At 43.3% G+C, this 20,662-nt stretch overlaps 1 protein-coding gene across 1 annotated transcript in view; it reads right to left on the reverse strand.

The window, feature by feature from the left end:
• The window catches only part of Setbp1 (SET binding protein 1), a gene marked incomplete at its 3' end in the record, with an annotated part of 348,446 nt that overhangs the window by 168,995 nt on the left and 158,789 nt on the right, over positions 1–20,662 (reverse strand). Inside the window, exon 3 of the mRNA XM_010616583.2 lies at positions 1,717–1,770. Coding sequence (XP_010614885.1) covers positions 1,717–1,770 — 54 coding nt within the window. The remainder of the gene's footprint in view (positions 1–1,716; positions 1,771–20,662) is intronic.

The raw sequence follows: 20,662 nt of genomic DNA on the forward strand, positions 1-20,662 counted from the left end.
CTTACCCTCTGCTTACTACTTCACTTTAAAATCTACTATTCAACAAAAGAAACACGGAGAGAATATAATTACCTCTGAAAGAAGCCATACCTAACACACACGCACGCATGCACATAGCCTCTCTCCCTCCTTCTTTCTCACGCTCACACAAACAAGACTCACATGTTCATCTTCCATAAACTGTTTCTCCACCATGTACCTTTCCAATAAGCAAAACAGTATAACACAAAGCCTTCTTTTTTCTTTTTAAAGTAAAATTTCACGTAAAAGAAAATGTGTAGAGGAGATGGCACTGTACAAGTATGTGAGTGGGGATGTGTAGGTGAGCAGGGGGTGGGTAAGTGCTGATTTCCTTTGACCTTTGTCTCACATTCCCTTTGCTTTGCAGGAAGTTTGTATAAATATGTGAAGAGGTTCTTTAGTTATCAGCTTTCAGTGACTGGCAAAAGGCTAACTGGTTATCTATTTCTAAATCCTCAGTCCACGTCCGACAGAAGGACCGGCGAGCTGTGATGAAAACACTCCATGCTGGAACATGAATCTATTTTCCACTCTCACTGATGGTCCTTGATTTTGTTAATCTCCTCCTCCAGGCTTTCACTGTCCACTACTTGTGCCTGTTCCCATTCTCCCTGTGACATGGAGCACGAGGCATGAGGAACTGGGTCCTCAGCTTCCTTAGAGGTGACAGGGTACTCAGGAGAGGTAACCCACAAACAGAAGGGTATTGAGGGCACAGTGGACTCATGGATGTGAGGCACATTAAAAGAACAAAACATTCAAAACATATGGAACTCTTGTTATTACAGAATTGCTCACTTTGCTCAAACAGAATTTCATTGCCATCACCTGAGATATGTATCCCCTCAAAGGCAAGGTACTGTGGAATGGTAAGGCAGACCTGCCTTGGGAGTTACAGCAAGTTTCATATGGAAAGGGAGCATAGACTGAGCACTGCAGCCATCACTCATGGGTTTGCCTTTCTCTGTTCTGTCTACACTGAGATCTATTAGAGATACCTGGGGTGTCTGCATATAGTGTGTGTACGTGTGTGTGTGTGTGTGTGTGTGTGTGTGTACATTCAAGCACAGTTACTCCCCTTCCAGAGACAGAGAGGATGATTTCTTATCTTTACCCCTGTCCAGCAGGTCCCCACAAAGCCTTTGTCTGCACCCTTTTTAGGTTTGCCCATGGAAACAGCCCTATGGCCAGAGATAACAGCAACTAACTCCCTAATCAAAATCAGTAAAACTAAACCATCTGCCTCTGCGGAAATCAGAGATTAACCTGCCCACCATGACTACATAACTGCATGACTACAAAGCTTGCGCACATGAAGACTGCAGGAACGTGAACATCCTGGCCAAAAAGGGAGAGAGACAGAGGAGAACACCAACTCCATCTCACCCTCATTCCCTTTCCTAAGTCCAATAACCACCCAATATTCCAAGCATCTTGACCTAGATTTTTAAAATTATAACACATTAAGACAGAAAAAAAAAAACCAGAAAGAAGTTGTGTTTGTCAGTGATTGGATGAAAGAGTACCTGAAGGAGAGAGCAACTACCGGGTCACTGCGATGATCAATACTTGAAGTTAGAGAAGCTAGAGATCCAAGCGGAAAGTTTCTCTCCTGGTGTCAAGTTCATTTGCTCACACCCAAATTACAGAACAATTTACACTCTTAAATCTTCTAAACCCATCAGGGCCACTCACCTGTGGCTGAAATCCTTTGAGGTCACTGGCTGCAAGGTCACTGGCTGTGTGGAGCTGGAAAAGAACAAAGGCATTTTCCTTAGTAATACTTCTCAAAGTTTGCATACAGCATCCCCAAGACAACCAACCTGCTGTGGACTCACCAGAGCCTGGATCAGAGCTCAGGAAGCACAATCACGACAGGGAAATGTGACATTTCTGGCCCCGGAATCCAGCTTTCCCACTGGATCCACTGCCTCTGACTTCCTCCCCACCACACACACACCTTGGCTGCCCTCTCTGATCTTCCACGCACCACCAGTTCTCCAACTGCCCCGGAATCCAGCTTTCCCACTGGATCCACTGCCTCTGACTTCCTCCCCACCACACACACACACCTTGGCTGCCCTCTCTGATCTTCCATGCACCACCAGTTCTCCAAAAGGTCTTAAATTAAAGGTCATGGGCTAAGACTGTGCTTTAAGAGGTACACTGGCTCCCAGAGATTACAGTTATGTGTGAATTTATGGATATGTACATTTCCTTGGGGCAAGAGTTTCTCGATTTCTTCCTACTGGTAAAGCAGTCTGTAATACAAGTTAAGAATTACTGTTTTAGAGATAGTTAAAGACCCATCTTCTCAAGGAGAACTTTTTTATTTTGCTTTTTAAAAATCAGAGTAGTAAAAGCGATCTTTTCCTCTTTCTTCTATGTGACTCAGTTTCTCTGCCGTGTTGCCTATGATTTTATGAGCTATTTGGGTTTTCTTAGCTCACATTTCAAACAGTCATATAGAACATTAGATTAGGATGAGGAAGACATGTATTTTTGCACCTCTGCGTAGTCAACGCTAAAGTGTTAAAGTTCTAGAGTTTGAATATTTTTACATCTTCCTCAGGGCCCAGAACTACAAAACACTCAGTAAAAGCAAATGATTATTTAATAATTACATTCTTTATTGTTGCTTTCAAATGCTGAGAAGGACAGGAGTATGAGGAGAAAAAGAGAAGATGCTTATTTTGATTCAAGGAGAGTGATGGCTAGCTTTGTTAGACCTGGAGAGCGTTTGTGAAAAATAGGAAAGATTTTATGTTTTCTGTAACAATATTTTGCTTGGTTCAAGAAAAAGAAGGAGTCGTGCTGGGCTCCAGTGCCTCCAGCCTCAGGAAAAGCTCCACACGACGTTTTAGCTTCTCTGAACGACTCTGCCAAAAATGCTGCCTAAGTGTTAGAGCTGGGATAGTTCTCTTCCCTCATCTAACTCTGCCTGTGAGCTGGATTATCCATCTTGGTAAAGAGCCATTTTGGCTCTTCTGGTTGTACTGAGTCAGCCAAGCAACAGCTCGCAAGGCCACTTGCCTAGGCACTGAAGGCCAAACGATAATCATAAGACCCAGTCTCTTCCTTCAAGGAACCTATAATTTGGTCAAAGTTCAGACATGTACCCATTATTTCAAGTGGTGCATAGTGGAGTATGTGTGTCAAAGTTTAAAGATGACGCATGGGAGGTCAGAGTGGGATTGTTGAAATGGCATGAAATTTGAACTAGCCCTAAGAATGAAAATGTGGCTAATGAAGGGCTTCATGTGGGAGCAGATAAAAGAACAAAGGCAGAGAGAGACAGAGAGACTTTCTAACCCCAAAACTTCTCTGTCTGCATCTATCCAAGGCCAACTACAGTCCCCTTTAGGACAAAGGCAGGGAATTGTGATAAACACAGGATTGCCTGTGAGTCCCTGGTTGCTGCTTTGTACTGTGCAACTCCTTTCTGAGATAGAAAATATCTCCACTTTATATATGAGAAAACTGAGATTTACAGAAATGGAATAGCATATTCTAGGTCTTACTGATAGGATTTAATCACAAGCTGTAGTTTCTCAAAGCTGAGGCTTTTTCTTCCATAATAAGATGCACCGAATTAAGGCACATTGGAAATCAGCCATGGGGATGTGGCATAGAAGCAAGGCTGAGTTCAGAAGAGTAGTCAAGTGACCCACAGACAGTAACATGATGCTTGCGTCCTGATGGATGACCCTTAACTAACCCTTCCTCTCAGACACTCTTATTTAATTGTTAACGGCCATCCACTCTTCTGATTTTGTCAATACAACCTAAGATGCTCATTTGAGCTGGGAACAAAGGGAGGAGACACAGAAAGGCTAGATAGGGTGAGGTATGGCACAGGCAAAACCTTTGCAGGCCTTGAGTCACCAACAAGAGTTCACTTATAGGAATCAGAGCCCAATGACTCCAATCTCCCAGCAGAGAGCCTAAGAAGATCAAGTCTAACAAAACACATCATCTTATGTAAATTCTGCATTTCTTTTTTGTGTTGAGTAGCATCTGGACATACAGTTAGTCACTAAACAACCTGTTGGTCAAATGACATGAAAGGGAGTGGAAAATATTGTCAACCCCAAGGTGAGGACAAGAATGACTAAATTGTGGAGTGTGGAGAAGTGTGAGAGGCAGCTTAAGACACCCTTCAAGCCGACAAAAGGAAATGGCCCTCGGCACATAGCACTTTTCCTGTGTGAAGGAGGCACTCCAATGTTTGAATGAATTAATCATCTCCTGTGATGAGAAAAAGCTCTTCTCTATATGCTACTGACTTTGGAGAGAGTATTGGTTTATACTTTAGTATGGGAGTCAGAGGTTAAATTTAGAGAAGCACAGTAGGAAAGTGAAAGTGGCTAAAGAGTGAAAGAATCCACTGCCAGCCAGAGAGAGAGGCCCTCTCTTTCCTGCAGGTTCAGTGGGTTCATCCCAGGTGAGGCACGTTAGCTCAACTGCTGCTCAGTGAAAGGATTCATGGGGTCAGTGTCAGGCAATCATGCAACTTCTGAGTTACTGTACCTTGGAGGTTGTGATTCTATTAATTAATTAAAGATTTTATAATGAAGAATTGAGCCTAGGACCTTGTGCAAGCAAGTGATCTACCACTAAGCTTACCCCTTGGAGATCTTGAATATTTCATTCAAAATGTAGTGTACATGGAAGGTGTTATCTGACCTGGAAACAGTCAAAGGCAAGCCTTCCAATCTCTGAGTCCTGAAAGAACAGTTTAAAGAAGGCTATCTTTCCTCACCATCATGCCATAGTTCCTTCATTCTAACCATGTCCTAACCAAATTCAGGAGCTCTGGGCAAAGCACAGCCCTTGACCATTAACACTCCCCAATATGGATGATTTCCTAGCAGTTTACACATCCTGTACCCAGGAAACAAGAAAGGGATCTTAAGTGTGGTGCTCAGATGTTGATTAGAGAAATGCAGGACAAGCAAGTCTCCTTGTATTTAAAATTACAGAACACCTAAACAAGACTCCTCAAAAGAGTTCTAGTCTTACAGTTTTAGGACCTGAAAAAGGCAGCTAAAGATCCCTGAGAGAAATGAGGATATCACTGTGTCCCCAATAGGTAACTCTTACTCTGCAGAAAAAGAAGCTGTGAAGTTTTCAAGGTCACATTGCTGACTTGCAGTGGGACTCAGTGGTCTCTGAAAACCCAGCGACTGTGCAGAAGCCTCAGTTAGTAACCGTCTCTGTCCAATTCAACTGTAGGTGGGAGAGAAATGCTGAGGAATTTGGTGGAAATCGAGGCAGCTAAGAATAGATAAGCCTGTTCCTTCTCAAAGCCATTGACTTAAAAAACACACACATAGTTCCAGATCCCTTCCAGTGTCCCCTCCCACTAGGCCTGATCCCCATTTGGTCCCATTAGGAAACAGTAGTTCACTGCCTTTGGATGTGCAGGGAGAGAGAGAGAGAGAGAGAGAGAGGAAAATGAAATCCAGCATGGCTCCAGGGACTTCAATCAGGCTGAAGTTAATGAAAAAGATCCTGCCTTTTCCCAGGATGGCTAAATGTCTGTACCACTCCCTGGTATAGGGCTGAGAGGGTATGGAGGGAGAAGGAAAGACAGAATTACATTTAAAAGGCAAAGGAAGGGAAAATTCTTTCATCTTCCTGGTGGAGCAGGGCAGTGTTGCTGGCTGCTTTGACCAATCTCATTCCTGACACGTCTTGCTACTCTCTGGAACAGTCCACTTTCAGATATTAGAAGGATGACCCTGCCTTTAATTTTTGAAGAGCTGCAGTTTCTCTCTAAGCATAAATTCAAGTGTTTTTGGTCTCTCCAAGCTCAAAGGGAGGGCTGGAGGAAGGTAAAGGGAGTTGTGGAAACTCATGGCACATGAGGACAAATCCCTTCAGCTTCCCCAAGCAAGATATTCTGTTCTCTTGTTCTATCTGCTTTCTGAATGGGAGTCTTCCTTGGCTTCTTCAGTGAAAAGCGCCCACCATGCAGTGGTAGCTAACCACCCCTGGTGACCATCTTGGGCCTAGGACAACCTCTCTTACAGCAAACGTCATAGCTTCTAAACAGTCCCCACAGGAACAGAAGGAAGGAAGGATGCTATTTTCTCCCTCTTTCTTCTTGCCCTAGAGTAATCATTCACCTCTGCTGGCCAATAATCAGATATGCCTGCTACACCAGGGTAGAGAAGGACCCAACATATTTCCACATATTCATCAGGCTGACACCATACACTTGTGTCTGGGAAGGGCTTACTGACATGATCAGGAATAAGGACATGTGCCATGCTGGATATCTGGCCAGAAGGGCTTCAGCTCACAGATGTGCATCTGGACAAACTGAAGCCTGAGGTCCTTGGGACTCTCCACATCCTTTACCCTTCCCCTGCATTTCCTCCCTTCTGGGCCAGATAAAGAGATGTTAGCATGGGAAATGGATGGACAGGTTGGTAGGTAGGTAAAGAATGGGGCAAAGAAGAAGAACAGGTGAACCAAGTTCAAATTTGCCCCCAAAGGTACCCTCCTTTCATTGATGTCTTCCATGTCACCTCCCATATTTTTAGTGTTTTATTTTCCTATTTTGCATGAAATAGATCCTCCACTTCCTTTTATTTTGTGCAGTGCCATCTGCTGTTAACTTTGGCTGTAAGACAGAGGCTAACACCACCCTAATCCAATTCCTCAACCCACAGAGTTTAGAGCAGCCTATGTGGTAGGCACGACTCCCACAAACAGATAAACATTCAATAAGGACGAGGCTTTCAGAGAGATTAACTAGACTCACTTTCTCCCTTGAAAAAGAAAACTAAGGCCCAGAAACATTGGGTTACCCTAAGGAAAACCAGGAAAACAAATCCAGCCACGTGCATATAACCAAAAGAAGCTTTAGGTGTCCAGACAGATGGAGAATGGGAAGGGGATTATAAAAAGAGCAGGAAGTGGCCCAGGGATTTAGCTCAGTGATTCCACCACTTGCTTCCCACGTGCAAGGTTCTGAGTTTGATCCCTGGTACCAAACTAAATAAAATAAAATAAAATAAGCAGGCAGAACTGAAATTATGTCAGGGGTCAAGACAGAGAAGGAAAGAAGTGCAAGCAATAGGCTCTGCAGCCACCAACTATGACGGAGTCTACAACTCACCATAACCACAGACAGAAACAGATATTAAAATAAGGGTGGTGAAACGAAATTAGCATAAACTTGTGTCCTATATCCGTTTTTTGCACAACTCACTATGGGAAAATTTAATTTTTTCAGACCTCACTTAACCATCTATTGAGTAAATTCTGTGTTCCCTCTGGTCCCACCTTGCCAGCAGCCCTAACTGTCCCTCTCATTAGGGGATAAAAAAGAGATATATGGGACACTAGTAACTATCTGCCAGAAACACACACCTCAAAGAGTTTTTCTATACATTCTGGCAGTATTTTTGATCAGAAAGTCAGAGTTAAGGACAGGAGGGTTTTGTGTCTGCGTTATTGGTGTATAAATAGGAATTTGATGGATGGATACTCAGAAGGCTGCTACATGAGTTCACCATCCAGCAAAACAGAATTCAAATTCACATCTGCGTAAACAACCTTCCAATTTCAAAGGCACTAATTCTAACCAACAAGACATTTGGGTGTGTGGTACAGAGGCCAAGGGGATGACTCGCGCTGGCCTAAGAAACAAGCTACACACTTGAAGTTAGCATCCTAGCTGGGCTGTGTCCTTTTGCTAAATCCTCTCAGCCTCCTGGAATTTTAAAGGTTAAACCTGAAAGCACTGACATCTCCAGTCTTCATTTCAGGCTCTCTGCCCAAAGAGCAACAAGGATGACTAATAATAACTTTGTATATAGCTCCGAGCAAGCCTGGTCTTGATTGCTTATATTTGTCTTTTATTATTTTTTAAATGATGGGGTTCTAATATTCACAGGTAAGATCTATAACAAATTCCCCTAGAGGCGCAGCCAAAAGAGCTCTTGCATTTTTTCTAAGATCCCATGTGCAGCCTTGCATATGTAACCCGGGCTTCTTATAGTGGTGTGCATATTTGGTCACTGTCCAAGTCACTGCTGTTTCATCTTCTGGGTGGGAATGTCTTTAATCCTCCACTTTGCAGATTAGAGATGTAACTACCAAGGCATAATGAAAGAAGAGCCTCTGAATGTCCTAAATCTAAAACTCACTGAAATGATTGTATGTTATTTGAACTTGATGAACCTTCAGAAACTCATCCTGCCCTTTTTTGAACTTCCCAGTAGAATTCTTTTTCAAATGCGCAGTTGCTTAGACCAAGAAAACTAAAATTCATGGAGGGAATATCACATGGCAATGGGTGTGGCATTTACACGGGGAAACCTGGTGAAAACTGGCAACATGGATGTTAATATCACACTTTTTCAACATTTCAGTAAAAACTGGCTCAAGAGTGTTAAGTAGGCTCTGAGGTTCATCACTCGTAAGCAGCAGAATGCCGTGTTAGTCTGGCTTGACTAACTCATTTTGTTATTTTTTTCTTCCCTTTATCTCAATACTCTCCAAACCCCTAGCTATTTCTGCAGTGTGTATTGTTTATCAACTTTATTGGGTTCCCCACGATGCTTCCAACATTTTCAAGTGAATTATCCAAAGGAAACCTATAAAACAATGATTTTCAGCCTGCGCTTCACAGAGTCCTGGATTCCACAGAAGCGACTTGGAGATTAGAAAGTGGGTAAAAGGAGATGAGGAAAGGAGTTCTAGTCCCCAACCCCACTTCATCTAGAACAGCACAACTTTTTAGGTATTTTTATATTGGACTTCCATATTAAGAGTCACGTGACTAAATGTTATACGAAAATGAAAGTTTGAAAACTTGTATCTTAAGAGAAAGGGACTTTCCATAGGTAAGCAAGCCACTCCAAGTGCTAACAGCATTAACTGGAGAAAGATGGCTAACCAGCTCACTACTTAAAGATACCAAGGCAATTATCCCTTAGAGGAGGGAGCTGGGAGTGTGTCAACACTTCATTTCCAGAACACAGCCTTTAAAACTTGCTGCAAGTTACTCATGAGAAAAAGCTTTCTCTTCCTTTCTTTACCCTTCTTGCAGACAATAGTGTCTGCTATCTGCATGTGAAGCTCAGGAAGCACATGTAATATACCAGGAAAAGAAGGGGCCAGAGGTATCCCACATCTCAGGAGCACAATCTAAACTGTAAGTCTTTCTATGAAGGAAATTGGGATATAACTTTGCAAGCATCCATGGGCTGTTGCCAAAGCCTGGAAAAATCCTATAAAGGAAGTTCCTCTCCTTAGACATATACTACACAAAGCGAGATGCTGGGAGGATATCCACACTCATCTTCCTCTTTTCATCATTTACTGAATTTCTGGTTAAATTGACCAGGCGATCTGTTCACTTGGCTCCAAGATGAGTATGAAAACTTTCTAATCATCCCCTTGGTGAATCTCTGGAAAATTGATTTATACTGCAAGGCTCACTCAGTTGTAGAGAATGGAAAAGTGAAAAGGTACTTGCTTCAGAGAGTATCTGAGTACTAGAGTCGAAAGCTCTGCTCAGTGTAGCCAATTTGGCAGAGAACCTGGGTCCCTCAGGCCAAATCTGGAGCAATTAATCACAACTACAGGTGGATATCGAAAAAAGATAGAGCCATGTTGGACCCAGTGTTAGCTGAACCTTGTAGTTGCAGGTAGTAGCACTTTCATAAGCCTTAGTACAGTGGCAAGGTATCCTCTAGGTAATTAAAATGTGAAAAATATGATTTTTAGGGACACCCTCTTGCTTGTTGTCTCAGGCACATACTTTATTTTATCAGCATTCTTTATCATCACACTGACAGTTCATGATATTATTATCAAGTATGTCATTGAACAAACAGAGGTTAAAATTGGTTAAATTATGCACCCAAGGTTAAGTAGGCCAATAACAGGACAAATGGAATTAGAACATAGCTTGGAATCATAGTGAGTCTAGCTCTCTGTCTAAGCCATCCATGACCTCTTCATGGACTGATGTTTTTCCCTACTTCATCAGAGAGGCATCCCTGGCCCCCAGGGGTATTGTAACCACAGCCAGCCATGCCCAGATGACTCACCTTGAAGGTAGGAGTCATTCTTCCCGAAAGTCTTAGGCAACCTCACAGGGTAGGGATCTAAGGTAATGTCTCTGCCATCTTTTTTTTTTTTTTTTTTTTTTTTTTTTGTACCGGGGATAGAACTCAGGTCCTTGTGCTTGCAAGGCAGGTGGCAGTTTTTTTTTTTTTGCAACAGGGTCTCACTATGTAGTTGAGATTGACTTGGAACTCACTATGTAGTCCCGGCTGGTCTCGAACTCACAGCGATCCTGCTGCCTCAGCCTCCCGTGTGCTAGGATTACAGGTGTGCGCCACCACGCCTGGCATTCTGCCATCTTGATCTTCTCCTCAAATTTTTTCTGAAGTCAAATTGACTTTGTCCAAAAGCAACTTCTTTGTTCCTGAATCCAGCTAAATCTCTGGAGTCTGTACTGTATACTGCTGTAAGTATTGGACATATTATGAGGCATATTTTCTCTTTAAACAAGTTTATTCTCTTCCTTTTTTCCCAGCTCTGCCTTCTTTCCTTCCTTCCTCCCTGCCAGCAAATGAGGCCATGCCAAGTCCCAGGCACTATCCCAGAGGTGGGGAATCCCCATGCATTAACAAATGCTTTTCAGGGATCAGCACATGGCATTAAATTCTTTCAAGAATTTCATAAGGCAGTACTGTAATTATACCATTTAACAAATGAGGAAACAGAAACTCGGCAACATTAAATAGGTAATTTATTCAAAGTTATCCAGCTATCATTGAGAGGTTCTCAATTCCACTTGAAACCAAAGTCTATGTTCATTCTCAACTCCTCTATGTATGTGGCAGTGCCAGTAACCTGAGTGTAGTCACAGGCCACTATATCCTACCTAGGAAAGGTCTTCATCATTTAGAGACACAAGCAATAAGACAAACAATAGTAAATGTTTATAAAAAAGAGTAATCAGTAATGGGAAGGGGATTAACTGCATCCTGTGGCATTAAGTGAGCACTTTTGACAATACAGAAAAATAAGAAATCCTAAATAAGCTATCTTTATTACTGTAGGCATAAAACATGCTATTATGTTATCTGAGAATCCAACATAGCATGGGAATTACAAGGAGGACAAGTATCAAGGACAGAGTTGACCTTGACAGAATGAAGGAACTGCACAGCAGGAAAAAAGGCTCTGGGAAAACAGACAACTCTGCTCATCAAAAGGAGTCGAAAGTGAGACCTTACTCTACTTAGTAAGAAATAGCCTTCATAATACAAAAGCTGTAAAAGGCAGTCTTTGTCTGTCAAATACATCTGCTTAAGTTTTTCATCAAAACAAGTATTTCTGGGCCGGGGATTTAGCTCAGTGGTTCGGTGGCCTGCCTTGCAAGTGCAAGGACCTGAGTTCAATCTCCAGTACCAAAAAAAAAACAAAAAACAAAAAAAATAAGTATTTTTGAAGATATCAAAACAGGTTATCTGCTAATTTATTTTAATGAATCAAGTAAAATGTACTTGCTTATGCATTTTGCTATTGGTTGAAATTAATAATCTCCTTGAATTACTATTTGGAAACTATTTGCACAACCAATGTACAATGCCTCACACAGAAGGCCTTGCTCTTGAATTACTGTCCTAGGCATTGTAAGTGCTAAGGATTGGGTCCCGGCCTCCTGTGTGACCTGGGATTCCTTGAAGACTTAAGATAACTGGCAGTTCCAAACTGATTTTTCGTACTGTCATTGAAGATATTCCGCAGGATCTGCCAGAGCATCTGCAGATGTTCCTAGCAGATAAGCAAACAAAATATCCTGGGAAAACAGGACATGATTCCCAGAACAACAACTCTGAAGCAGCCCTTCTTGGCTTCTTGGAATACACACACACCCTGGTACCTTGTTAAAAACCTGTCCCTCTTGTATTACATGGGGCCTTTGGGAAATAGCTGGTTCACCAATAACTCTTTTTGGCTAGGGTACATATGTGTGTGTTTGCATCTCATACAGTCCTGACTCAACCAACCACAGTTCTCTAAAAAGGCAATGCTAACTGTGATTTTACTCTCAACAACTCTGTGATCACACACAGACCTAGCTGAAAATAGAGGTTCCCTTTTTCATCAAACCAACTCAGTAGATTATGTCTCCACAGACCTCTTTCACAAATGAGGTATACATTAATTGTTCTCCTGAAATCACGTGTGGGTCTCACAACCCACACATTTTTTGATAAACCTGCCCAGAATCTCTAGCTGACTCAGATGGGGAGTGTCTGACTGTACTTTACCCACTGAGATGGAGCTCAGTGAATATAACACACAGATGCTACATCAGCAGGACTGGAAGTAGTTGCTAACTCAGTCTGAGACCCCATTAGTAATCGTATGTCTAGCCCTTTATTTATAGACCAAGTAAAGAGCTCACCATAGGGGTTGGCAATGTACTCTTCAGTTGCAATTCAACAGTTGTGTGACCGTGGGAAAGTCATATCCTTGATTGACCCTTCATATTCCCCACCTCTAATATGAGGAATTCTGAAAGATCTCCTCAGAGCCTGACAGCTTCTGAATCTGGAAAAGGTGATAAATGGTCTTCCACTCATCGGCTTCATACAAATTGTTATATACAAATTATTACAGCAGGTTGGGATCACCTACAGCCTACCTGGCACTGGAGGGTTTGATATCATAGCAAAAATGGTGGAGTGGTAGAGCTTTTGGCACAAACTGAGTCATCAAAGCCTACGTGTGTGTTTACCAGGAACCATGTCCTCATCTCTCACTGCCTTGCAGAGACTAATGGCTCTACTTTTTCTTTCCACATCCTTTCCTACTTAAGCCTGCCTTTAAAAAGGCATCCACTATCAATCAATTACACCATGGGCACTGTGCAAGAATTCCCAAGTTAACTATTTTCTGTGCTTCATTTCCAAGTAGGCAAGGAAAATTGGAGTCTCTATGCCCTTCAATAAAAAGAAATGCCAGATTTTTGAAAAGAACAAGGGTGAGAGAGGCAGAGGATGCTTAGCTACATGGGGAGTTATATTAAGCAAGGCTGGCTCTGGAGTAGAAGAGGGATAGCAGAGTAGGGAAGCCGTATCTAGCTGTGTCTGCCCATTCACCTTTGCCATATATGAATGGAAGGCATGTGAGAATCAAGAACAACAGCCTTGCTCCCCAGTCACCGTAAGGTTTTTGTCAACCCTTAGAATAGTAAGCATTCTGATTCTAAGTCATACAAACTCATTTCTACATTAAGTTCAAAAAAATTGACAATAGAGTTATCTTTTATTACCTTCTTTAATCAAATGAATGTAAAATGGCAAGTGTTCTCCATAATCAAGTTGCAGGAATGTTGCCTTATTTCAAGGTACAAAGTACCTCTATTAGAATAAAAAAGATGATGTATGAATTTCACAAAAATAGCTCTACTCTGTAGACCTAAAAGCATTCAAGTAATGATCAATTAACTCTCCCAACAACAGTGAAAACAGGACGGTGCAGAGTCTAGGCTGAGTGTTTGACAGATAGAGGAAATGAGGCAAAAAAATCAGTCAGTGACTTGCCCAGGGACATTCTCTTGGCTTCAGAAGCCCTCACATGGAAGGGATTATCCAGCCCTGCCCACCCTTGCCCATGCAGGAATCCCCTTCTCCAACTACTCTGACAGATGGGACCCAGCTTGAGCATTTTTTAAGTGGCACTCACTAGTTTAGAGGCACAGCATTAGTTTTTGGCAAGTAACACCTTAATTCAGTGGAACTATACCTCACTGAAACTTGTGCCCTAATTCTGTGGAACAAGAATTAACGGTTTTCTTTTCTTTTTTCTACCCTAAGATCTTCCTGTGAAATAAATAACGTGAAGCCCCATTTTACAGATGAGAGAAAACAGATGGAGCAACTCACTGTAGGCCTCAGATGCAAAGTTAGATCCAGACACCAAACCCAGGGGATTTCCAATTCATCCTCTCCCTGTCTTCTCCAGCCCTGCACATGGGCACACAGGATAGCCTACTTAGTCCTCCTGCCAGTGGGGGACCCCTGATACACTTGAAAATATGCACTGTCTCCATGCCTCCCAAGGCAGAATTTCTCATGTACCTTCAATGCTTTCTCTCTAGACCTGGTTCCCACTGACTTCACCATCTAGCTTACAAAAGCCCCACTCAAAGTGTGTCTCTCAGACCTGAGCCCACAGTGCCAAAGGGAGAAAAAACTTACTAACTAGTCATGTTGTAGAAAATATTTAATGATTGGCTTTCTGGGTTTTTTTGTTTGTTTGTTTGTTTGTTTGTTTTTGGTACCGGGGATCAAACTTGGGTCCTTGCGCTTGCGAGGCAGGCCACCAAACCGCTGAGCTAAATCCTGGCCCTAATGACTGGCTTTCTAAGGAGGAAAAAAAAAGGCCCTGATGTGAAGCAGGAGCCAATTTCCATAGTGGAATCACTCATGGTTTTAAGTTACCAATCTGCTGTCACTGACTGCAGAGTTGGGAATAGATCGGCTCAGTGGGTGCCACCAGTATAAGCTGGTTACAGCATACTACTGCTGTATCCCTGAGCCTATCTGTTTAAGATCATCCGCTCCAAGTAGATCACTTAAATTGGCTGACAGGCAGAGCATCCCGTATCACACTAACAGAGGCAATGCTTGGTGTTAAACCTCATACGCCTTCATCTCCCTTACCTACCCTCCAAGCTCAGGACCCTCGGAGTCTTTTGACATGAAAGGATATGGTACTGTGGAAAGGCTTTGGCCATGAGTCTGCTATGGTGTGGTTTTGAGTTGTGGCTTCAGTGTAAGGGGGACACAACTTGCCTTCCTGGGCTGAAGGAAAGGTGGGCAGGAAGTAGCTGGAAATACTGGCTCTTCTATGGAGGCTTTTACTAGAACAGGGAATTTCCCATTGCTCTCTCAAACTCTTTTTAGCCAAACATTAAATACACCAAGGTCACATTTATTAGTGAATCCAGCAGCCCAGAGAACTCTTGGCTTTGGTGCTGAATGCTTCTTATCTCCCTAAGTCTTGCAACTTTGCCAACACAGCTACTCATATCCCACGGAGCCATTAATGTATCAGTGTGTATACAAAAATGGACACACATGACAGTCATTGTCTTCACGAATCCATAGTCAGAAAGACTAAGGACATCCTCTAACATGGGGAAGGGGAGGCTGGCAATGACAGAGCTTTGGCTGGTTCCCATAGAACCAGACCTGGTATGGAGTCTCGTCTATATTTTAGCTCCCTTATTTCTAAAACAAAGTCCCAAAATCCTGGCTAAGTCACAAGATTTGGGGAAAATGGCACAATAGAGGTCACAGATGAAAGCACATGTACATATGAAGGATCTCAATGTAGGCACTACAATCTTTTCTTCTCTGATAAAACCAGTAACCACATAAGGACATGCTTTGTGGGAGGGAAGGAACTACTGGACTCTGGTCTCTCTGCAGATTTAGCTGCACTGGAGCTGGGTTTGGAATTTATCTCTGTAGAGAGGCTAGCATGAAACCCATGGCTTCACACCATGCCACCCAATAACGTGGCAGGGGCCAGCTACATTTCCTCCATCCATGGTGCAGAACAAGGCTAATCCATTGGCAAAGGGCACAGGGTGTGGCTGGGCCATAGGAGGCATCTGATAAGGATAAAGACATAAGGAGCACTGAGTTCAAGTTGCAAGTTGTCTCTTTTTCGCTTGTGTCTCTGGGAAGACCCCACCCCAGAGTGAGCTCTGAGGGATGCATGGGGTCTGGGCAGAGCTGATGGCTGCAGCCTCCTGGCTTGTGCCTGTGCATCTCATTATTGAGCAGGCCTGAATCAAAGCCGCCCTGTGCAGCTGCTGTCCTTTTTAATCCATTTGTAATCAAAAGTGATTAGCATGGATGCCTTGGCACTGAGGTTATTGTATATGTGATCAAAGCGAGGCTCTTACCAGCTTCCCAGAGCAGCCTGCACCTGGGAGGGCGTGGAGAGCCATGAACCTGGGGCATAGGGCAGGCAGCCATTAGCAGTTGAGAGGAGGATGGGCTCCCTGAGCAAAGCCTGGGAACATCAAGTGTAGGTCTGCCTGCATGAGGCTCAGCAGCCTTGGGAGGTCCCTGGGGAGGCCAAGCCCAGGTTTTCTTTGAGACACTTGTATTCCAAGTCCAAGAAATGAAGAAGGTAGGAGGAGGAACAGACTCTAAAAGCAAGTCAGACTCATTCAATGCTGGATGCATGAAGGATTCTTAAATGTCGTCATCTCAGAGAAGACACTGGGACTGAGAAGAAAGAAGCACAGCATATGCCTGGCAGGCACTGTGTACGTGGAAGGAAAGAAAGGGAGAGTGAAAAAGGGAAGAGGCCATGAGAGAGACAAAGGAAGTTCCCTGAAGTGAAACACAGCTTGTCAAGAGACTGTGCAGACTAACACTGAGAGAAGAAAGACCACTGCAGCAAAAGAGGTAAAGGCAGATGGAAGAGCTAGAGTTGAGATTTTAAGGCCTTTAACAGTTCATCTATTCTGTCCTACCTACAACTCCTGTAGCTTTCCGAGTCGCTTCTCTCTACATTAACAAGATCCCAGCCTAGATCTCATCTGCCTGAGTGAAGTTTAACGTCCCATTTTTCTCTGCCAGTCCTGATTATGAATATCATCACAATCCACATGAAGACTCCACTTTTTCAGAAGGCTTTTGCAGACTCTCCTTCTCTAAACAGTTCTCTCAAGCTATCTCTGTGCTACTTATTTAACACACAGGGTGTGCTGTCCTGATGCTCTTGGGTCCTGGGTAATTCCTCTCACTTTCATATGATGATGAGGATGGAGATGTGGGCATACCAGCCTGCTTCAGAGCTAGCTCCCATCATGCCTTCTGGGACACCCGCCACACCTGCCTGGGGCTGAAACAGGCTCTGAATATTTACCAGGAGACAGGGAGCTCTTTGAGAGCAGGGGATAGGCTTTTATGAGTTTCCATTTGTCTCTAAGACCAAGTATAGTCCTCAAATGTGACAGAGCTCTGACAAATGTCTGTGGCATGGTGAACAGAAAACACAGGGACTGGAGGGAACACATGGTTTGATTTAATCCTGATGTCCTAGGTCAGCCCTAGGACAATGCTGGGTTGTTCTGGCTGCCTTGAAGGACAGCGCATTCTTATCCCCCTATAAGAAGAGTCTTTTGTTCATTTTTAATCTCTATAAAAGCCTAGGATGCAAATTCCTTGGTATGTCAAAAGTCTAGGATAGAGTTTTCTCTAGTATTTTGGGAATAGAGGAACATTCCAGATCCAAACTGCAGATAATATTGTGTGGTCCTTCACACCAATAATGACACCCTGTTGGAGGTGAGAGCCATGTGGGAAGATCTGGTTTAGAAACACTTGCCATAGAACATGACAACAAGGGAACAAATCTTTTTCTTGCTGAGTTCTATGTGATATTGGAATATTGGTTGGATAACCAACCAATAACTCTAAAGGTATAAATAATAATTACCCAATGTTGAACGGGTGGTTAATGGTAATAACTGGCTTTTAATATGCTCTTACTTGTGCCGGTGCTTTATACAAATCTCACTGATGTCACACAATAATCTCTCTGAGTAGCATAGTAATTCCATCTCAAAGCAAAACAATTTAAGGCTCAGTGAGGTCAAATTGTTTTCTTGAGACCATACAATCGGGAGGTGATGGAGATGCCTCTCTGATCCTGTAGTCTGTGTTTGCTTCCTTATGTCCTTCACTTCCTCCCACTCTGCCTCATAGCAGAGACTTCTTAACAGAGACTTTGCCGCCCTGCAGCCCTGGCAAAGCCACGGCACTGTCGCAGGCATTTACTTCCCCTCCAGTTCACTCACACTTCAGTGCCCTGCCAACCAGGTGACCCAGCCCCAGCTCAGGCTGCCAGAAGAAACATTAGCGCATTTTCAAATCCAATCCTCTCATTTTACAGATTAGTGAATTGAAGTTCTAAAAGGTTAATCACCTGCTCAAGACCACAGCGCTCGTTAGTGGTAGACAAAACTCAAGTCTTCAACTTCCAGTTCATGGCCATTGTTATTGAATTGTGGGATCTGGGAGTAGAACAGAGGCTGTGAAGTGAGGGCACAGAGATGTCTTTCTTTTCAGCAGTGTCATCGTAGAGGACTCCCTAAAATGCTCAGAGGTATTTAACTAATATATCGCCAACAGGGGCACATGGGCCCTGCGCCAATTTCCTTTTCCTAGCAGCAGTTTGGGGTGGCTGTGGCACAGGCATCTGCTCGGGACACAGCATGTTGTGCGCCTGTGGCCTTTACAAAGCTACAGTATCAGGGGCTTGCCATGAATGCAAGAGATTGAGGAGAGCAGGTGGAGGTTTTCTTTCCTGATTTGGAGAATCCACAATTTCAGCTTAATCTGTAATAGATAGTGAGTGTACGGAAACTGACAACAGGGCCATCAGCTATTCTGCTAGTAACACTTGAGGCCACAGCACTTCAACATGACTAGAGCCAGCTGTCCAAGGCATGGAATGACCTTTGACCCCACCCTTGGAGAAACATAATTCTCTTCATGCCTCTTTTTGTCCGCTGGGAGTTAGAAACCAGAGCTGCCAGAATAATCAAGAGGCTTCCTAATGACAATGCTCAGACAAGCTGAGATTACGCATTGTCAGAAATGTAATGTGCCAACTCTTCTCATCTGTTTCATTGTGTTTGCATTTTAAAAACTACCTCGTCAAGAAGAAAGGAGACTGTTAGAAGCCCTTCCCGTACTTGCACCTAGAAGTGATTTCATTCTCTCCATCTAAAAGGTCAGAGGAAAATTTAAAACATGCCAAATTCAGAGGACTTCTAATTTTGTGACTTCCAGCCCATGCGTCTACTTGTCTCCTTTGGACATATATAACCAAACAGGGATTAACTCTGAGTACTTCTATTTAAGTAAAGACAGCTTCCCTGCATGCCAGGCCCAGCCTTTGTTGATACATCCAGAGAGCACACAGACCTATTTGTGCTAATCTGCTCATCTCATCTGTTTCTCCAAAACTTCCTAGTTCTTTTCCAATATTTAAAACAATATCTGCCGTCCTGTAGGGCTTCAGGACTCACACACACACACTGGCTGTCCACCTCTCCACACGGATCATCCAACCCTCGAATCACTGATTCATGGTGTTCTTTTAATACAGTAGAAATTTAATTTAGCTATGGTAGGGCCTGATCTTGAGAGTTTTTAAACACAGTCAGGGTGATTAATATATTGAGCCAGGGTTGAACCCTGGAGGGTTTTGCTCTTGCTTTCCCTGCGTGGAATACTCCTGCCTGGGATATTGCCTGCTCCCTCCCTAACTTCCTGTTGGTCCTGACATGTATCAGAAAGCCTCTCCTGCTAGACCCTTCCCATGGCTCTGAGATCCTCTCTTCTCTGGCTCTCTATCCCCCGGAACTTTGTGATATTATCTCCATCCAGGATTTTGTTATATATATGTAACTTATTCATTGTCCATCTTGGTTTGATCACCATTGCCCCACACATTTCAGTGTAAAACCCCAGGAGTGCAGGGATGTGTCACGTACTGTGCACGGCTCTATCCCAACAGCACCTGATGCATTTTCGGGGCTCAAAAAGGAATTTGAACACGGCAGTATACAAATATCTATCTGATTCCCCATTAGGAGAACTGTGTTTCATCTTCCCAGCCCTGGAGATGAGTTTGCATCCAATCATGCCCACTTGTGCATACAATCACACACCAAGTTTGTGTGTTCACTGGGTGGCCCTGTTTACATTCTGAGTGTTTTCTTTGCTGCCTCTTGACTCAGTCCATCCTGGCAGCCACAGAGGAAGAGGACAGTTACTAATGTGATAGATGACCAGCCAAGCACCATGCAAAAATGTATAAGGCACACCTTTGAGAGATGGGGGCCCAAACTGCAACCCTAAACCCATTTATTTATCTCCAAATGCCAACACTGCAATTACACCTGAATACTTAGGTTTTAGTTTAGAAAGAACAACTCTTACATTAGCATCTTTTGTCTTAAAAGAAAAACAAACAATACATGAGCCATAGGTTTGCCTTACTGGTATAAGGCATCAGGCAGGCAGGCATCCCCTCAGAGGTCCCTGCCTGGGACTGGCTCTTTTGCAAACAGGACACCTGGGGAGTAGAGAAGCTGACTTGGACTACCGAACTGACCTGACAAACAGCATGTGGATTCACCCTCAACAGTGTCTTTCTAATCTCTGCAGCGTTAAGCTTGTTTTTAATCTTCTACACAATGTCCCAACTCTAACACTGTTACAGTTTTGGTCCTGGCACATACACAAGGCCTTAGCCTGGCCCTTCATTTAATTTGTTCTGGGTGACCAGGACTATCCCTGTCATGATTGAATTCTCTGGAAAGGGAAGCTCTTTTCATGAGATACCAGCCACAGCCCTGTGTGGAAAAGTTCTATACCAACTGGGAGATAGTAACAGTCCTTGAGACTCATTCAATTTATTGACTTGAACAAGAAGAGACTAAAATAGATTTTGACTGAGATTTCCATAAAGTACTGATAAAACAGCTAATTGGCGAAGTTAGGGCTAATCATTATCCACGGGGGCGTGTGCATCCTAATTACATTAGGCTTTGAGA

The sequence above is a fragment of the Fukomys damarensis genome, unplaced genomic scaffold (genome assembly GCF_012274545.1).
Source record: "Fukomys damarensis isolate Sample0158 unplaced genomic scaffold, DMR_v1.0_HiC HiC_scaffold_30, whole genome shotgun sequence".
NCBI lineage: Eukaryota > Metazoa > Chordata > Mammalia > Rodentia > Bathyergidae > Fukomys > Fukomys damarensis.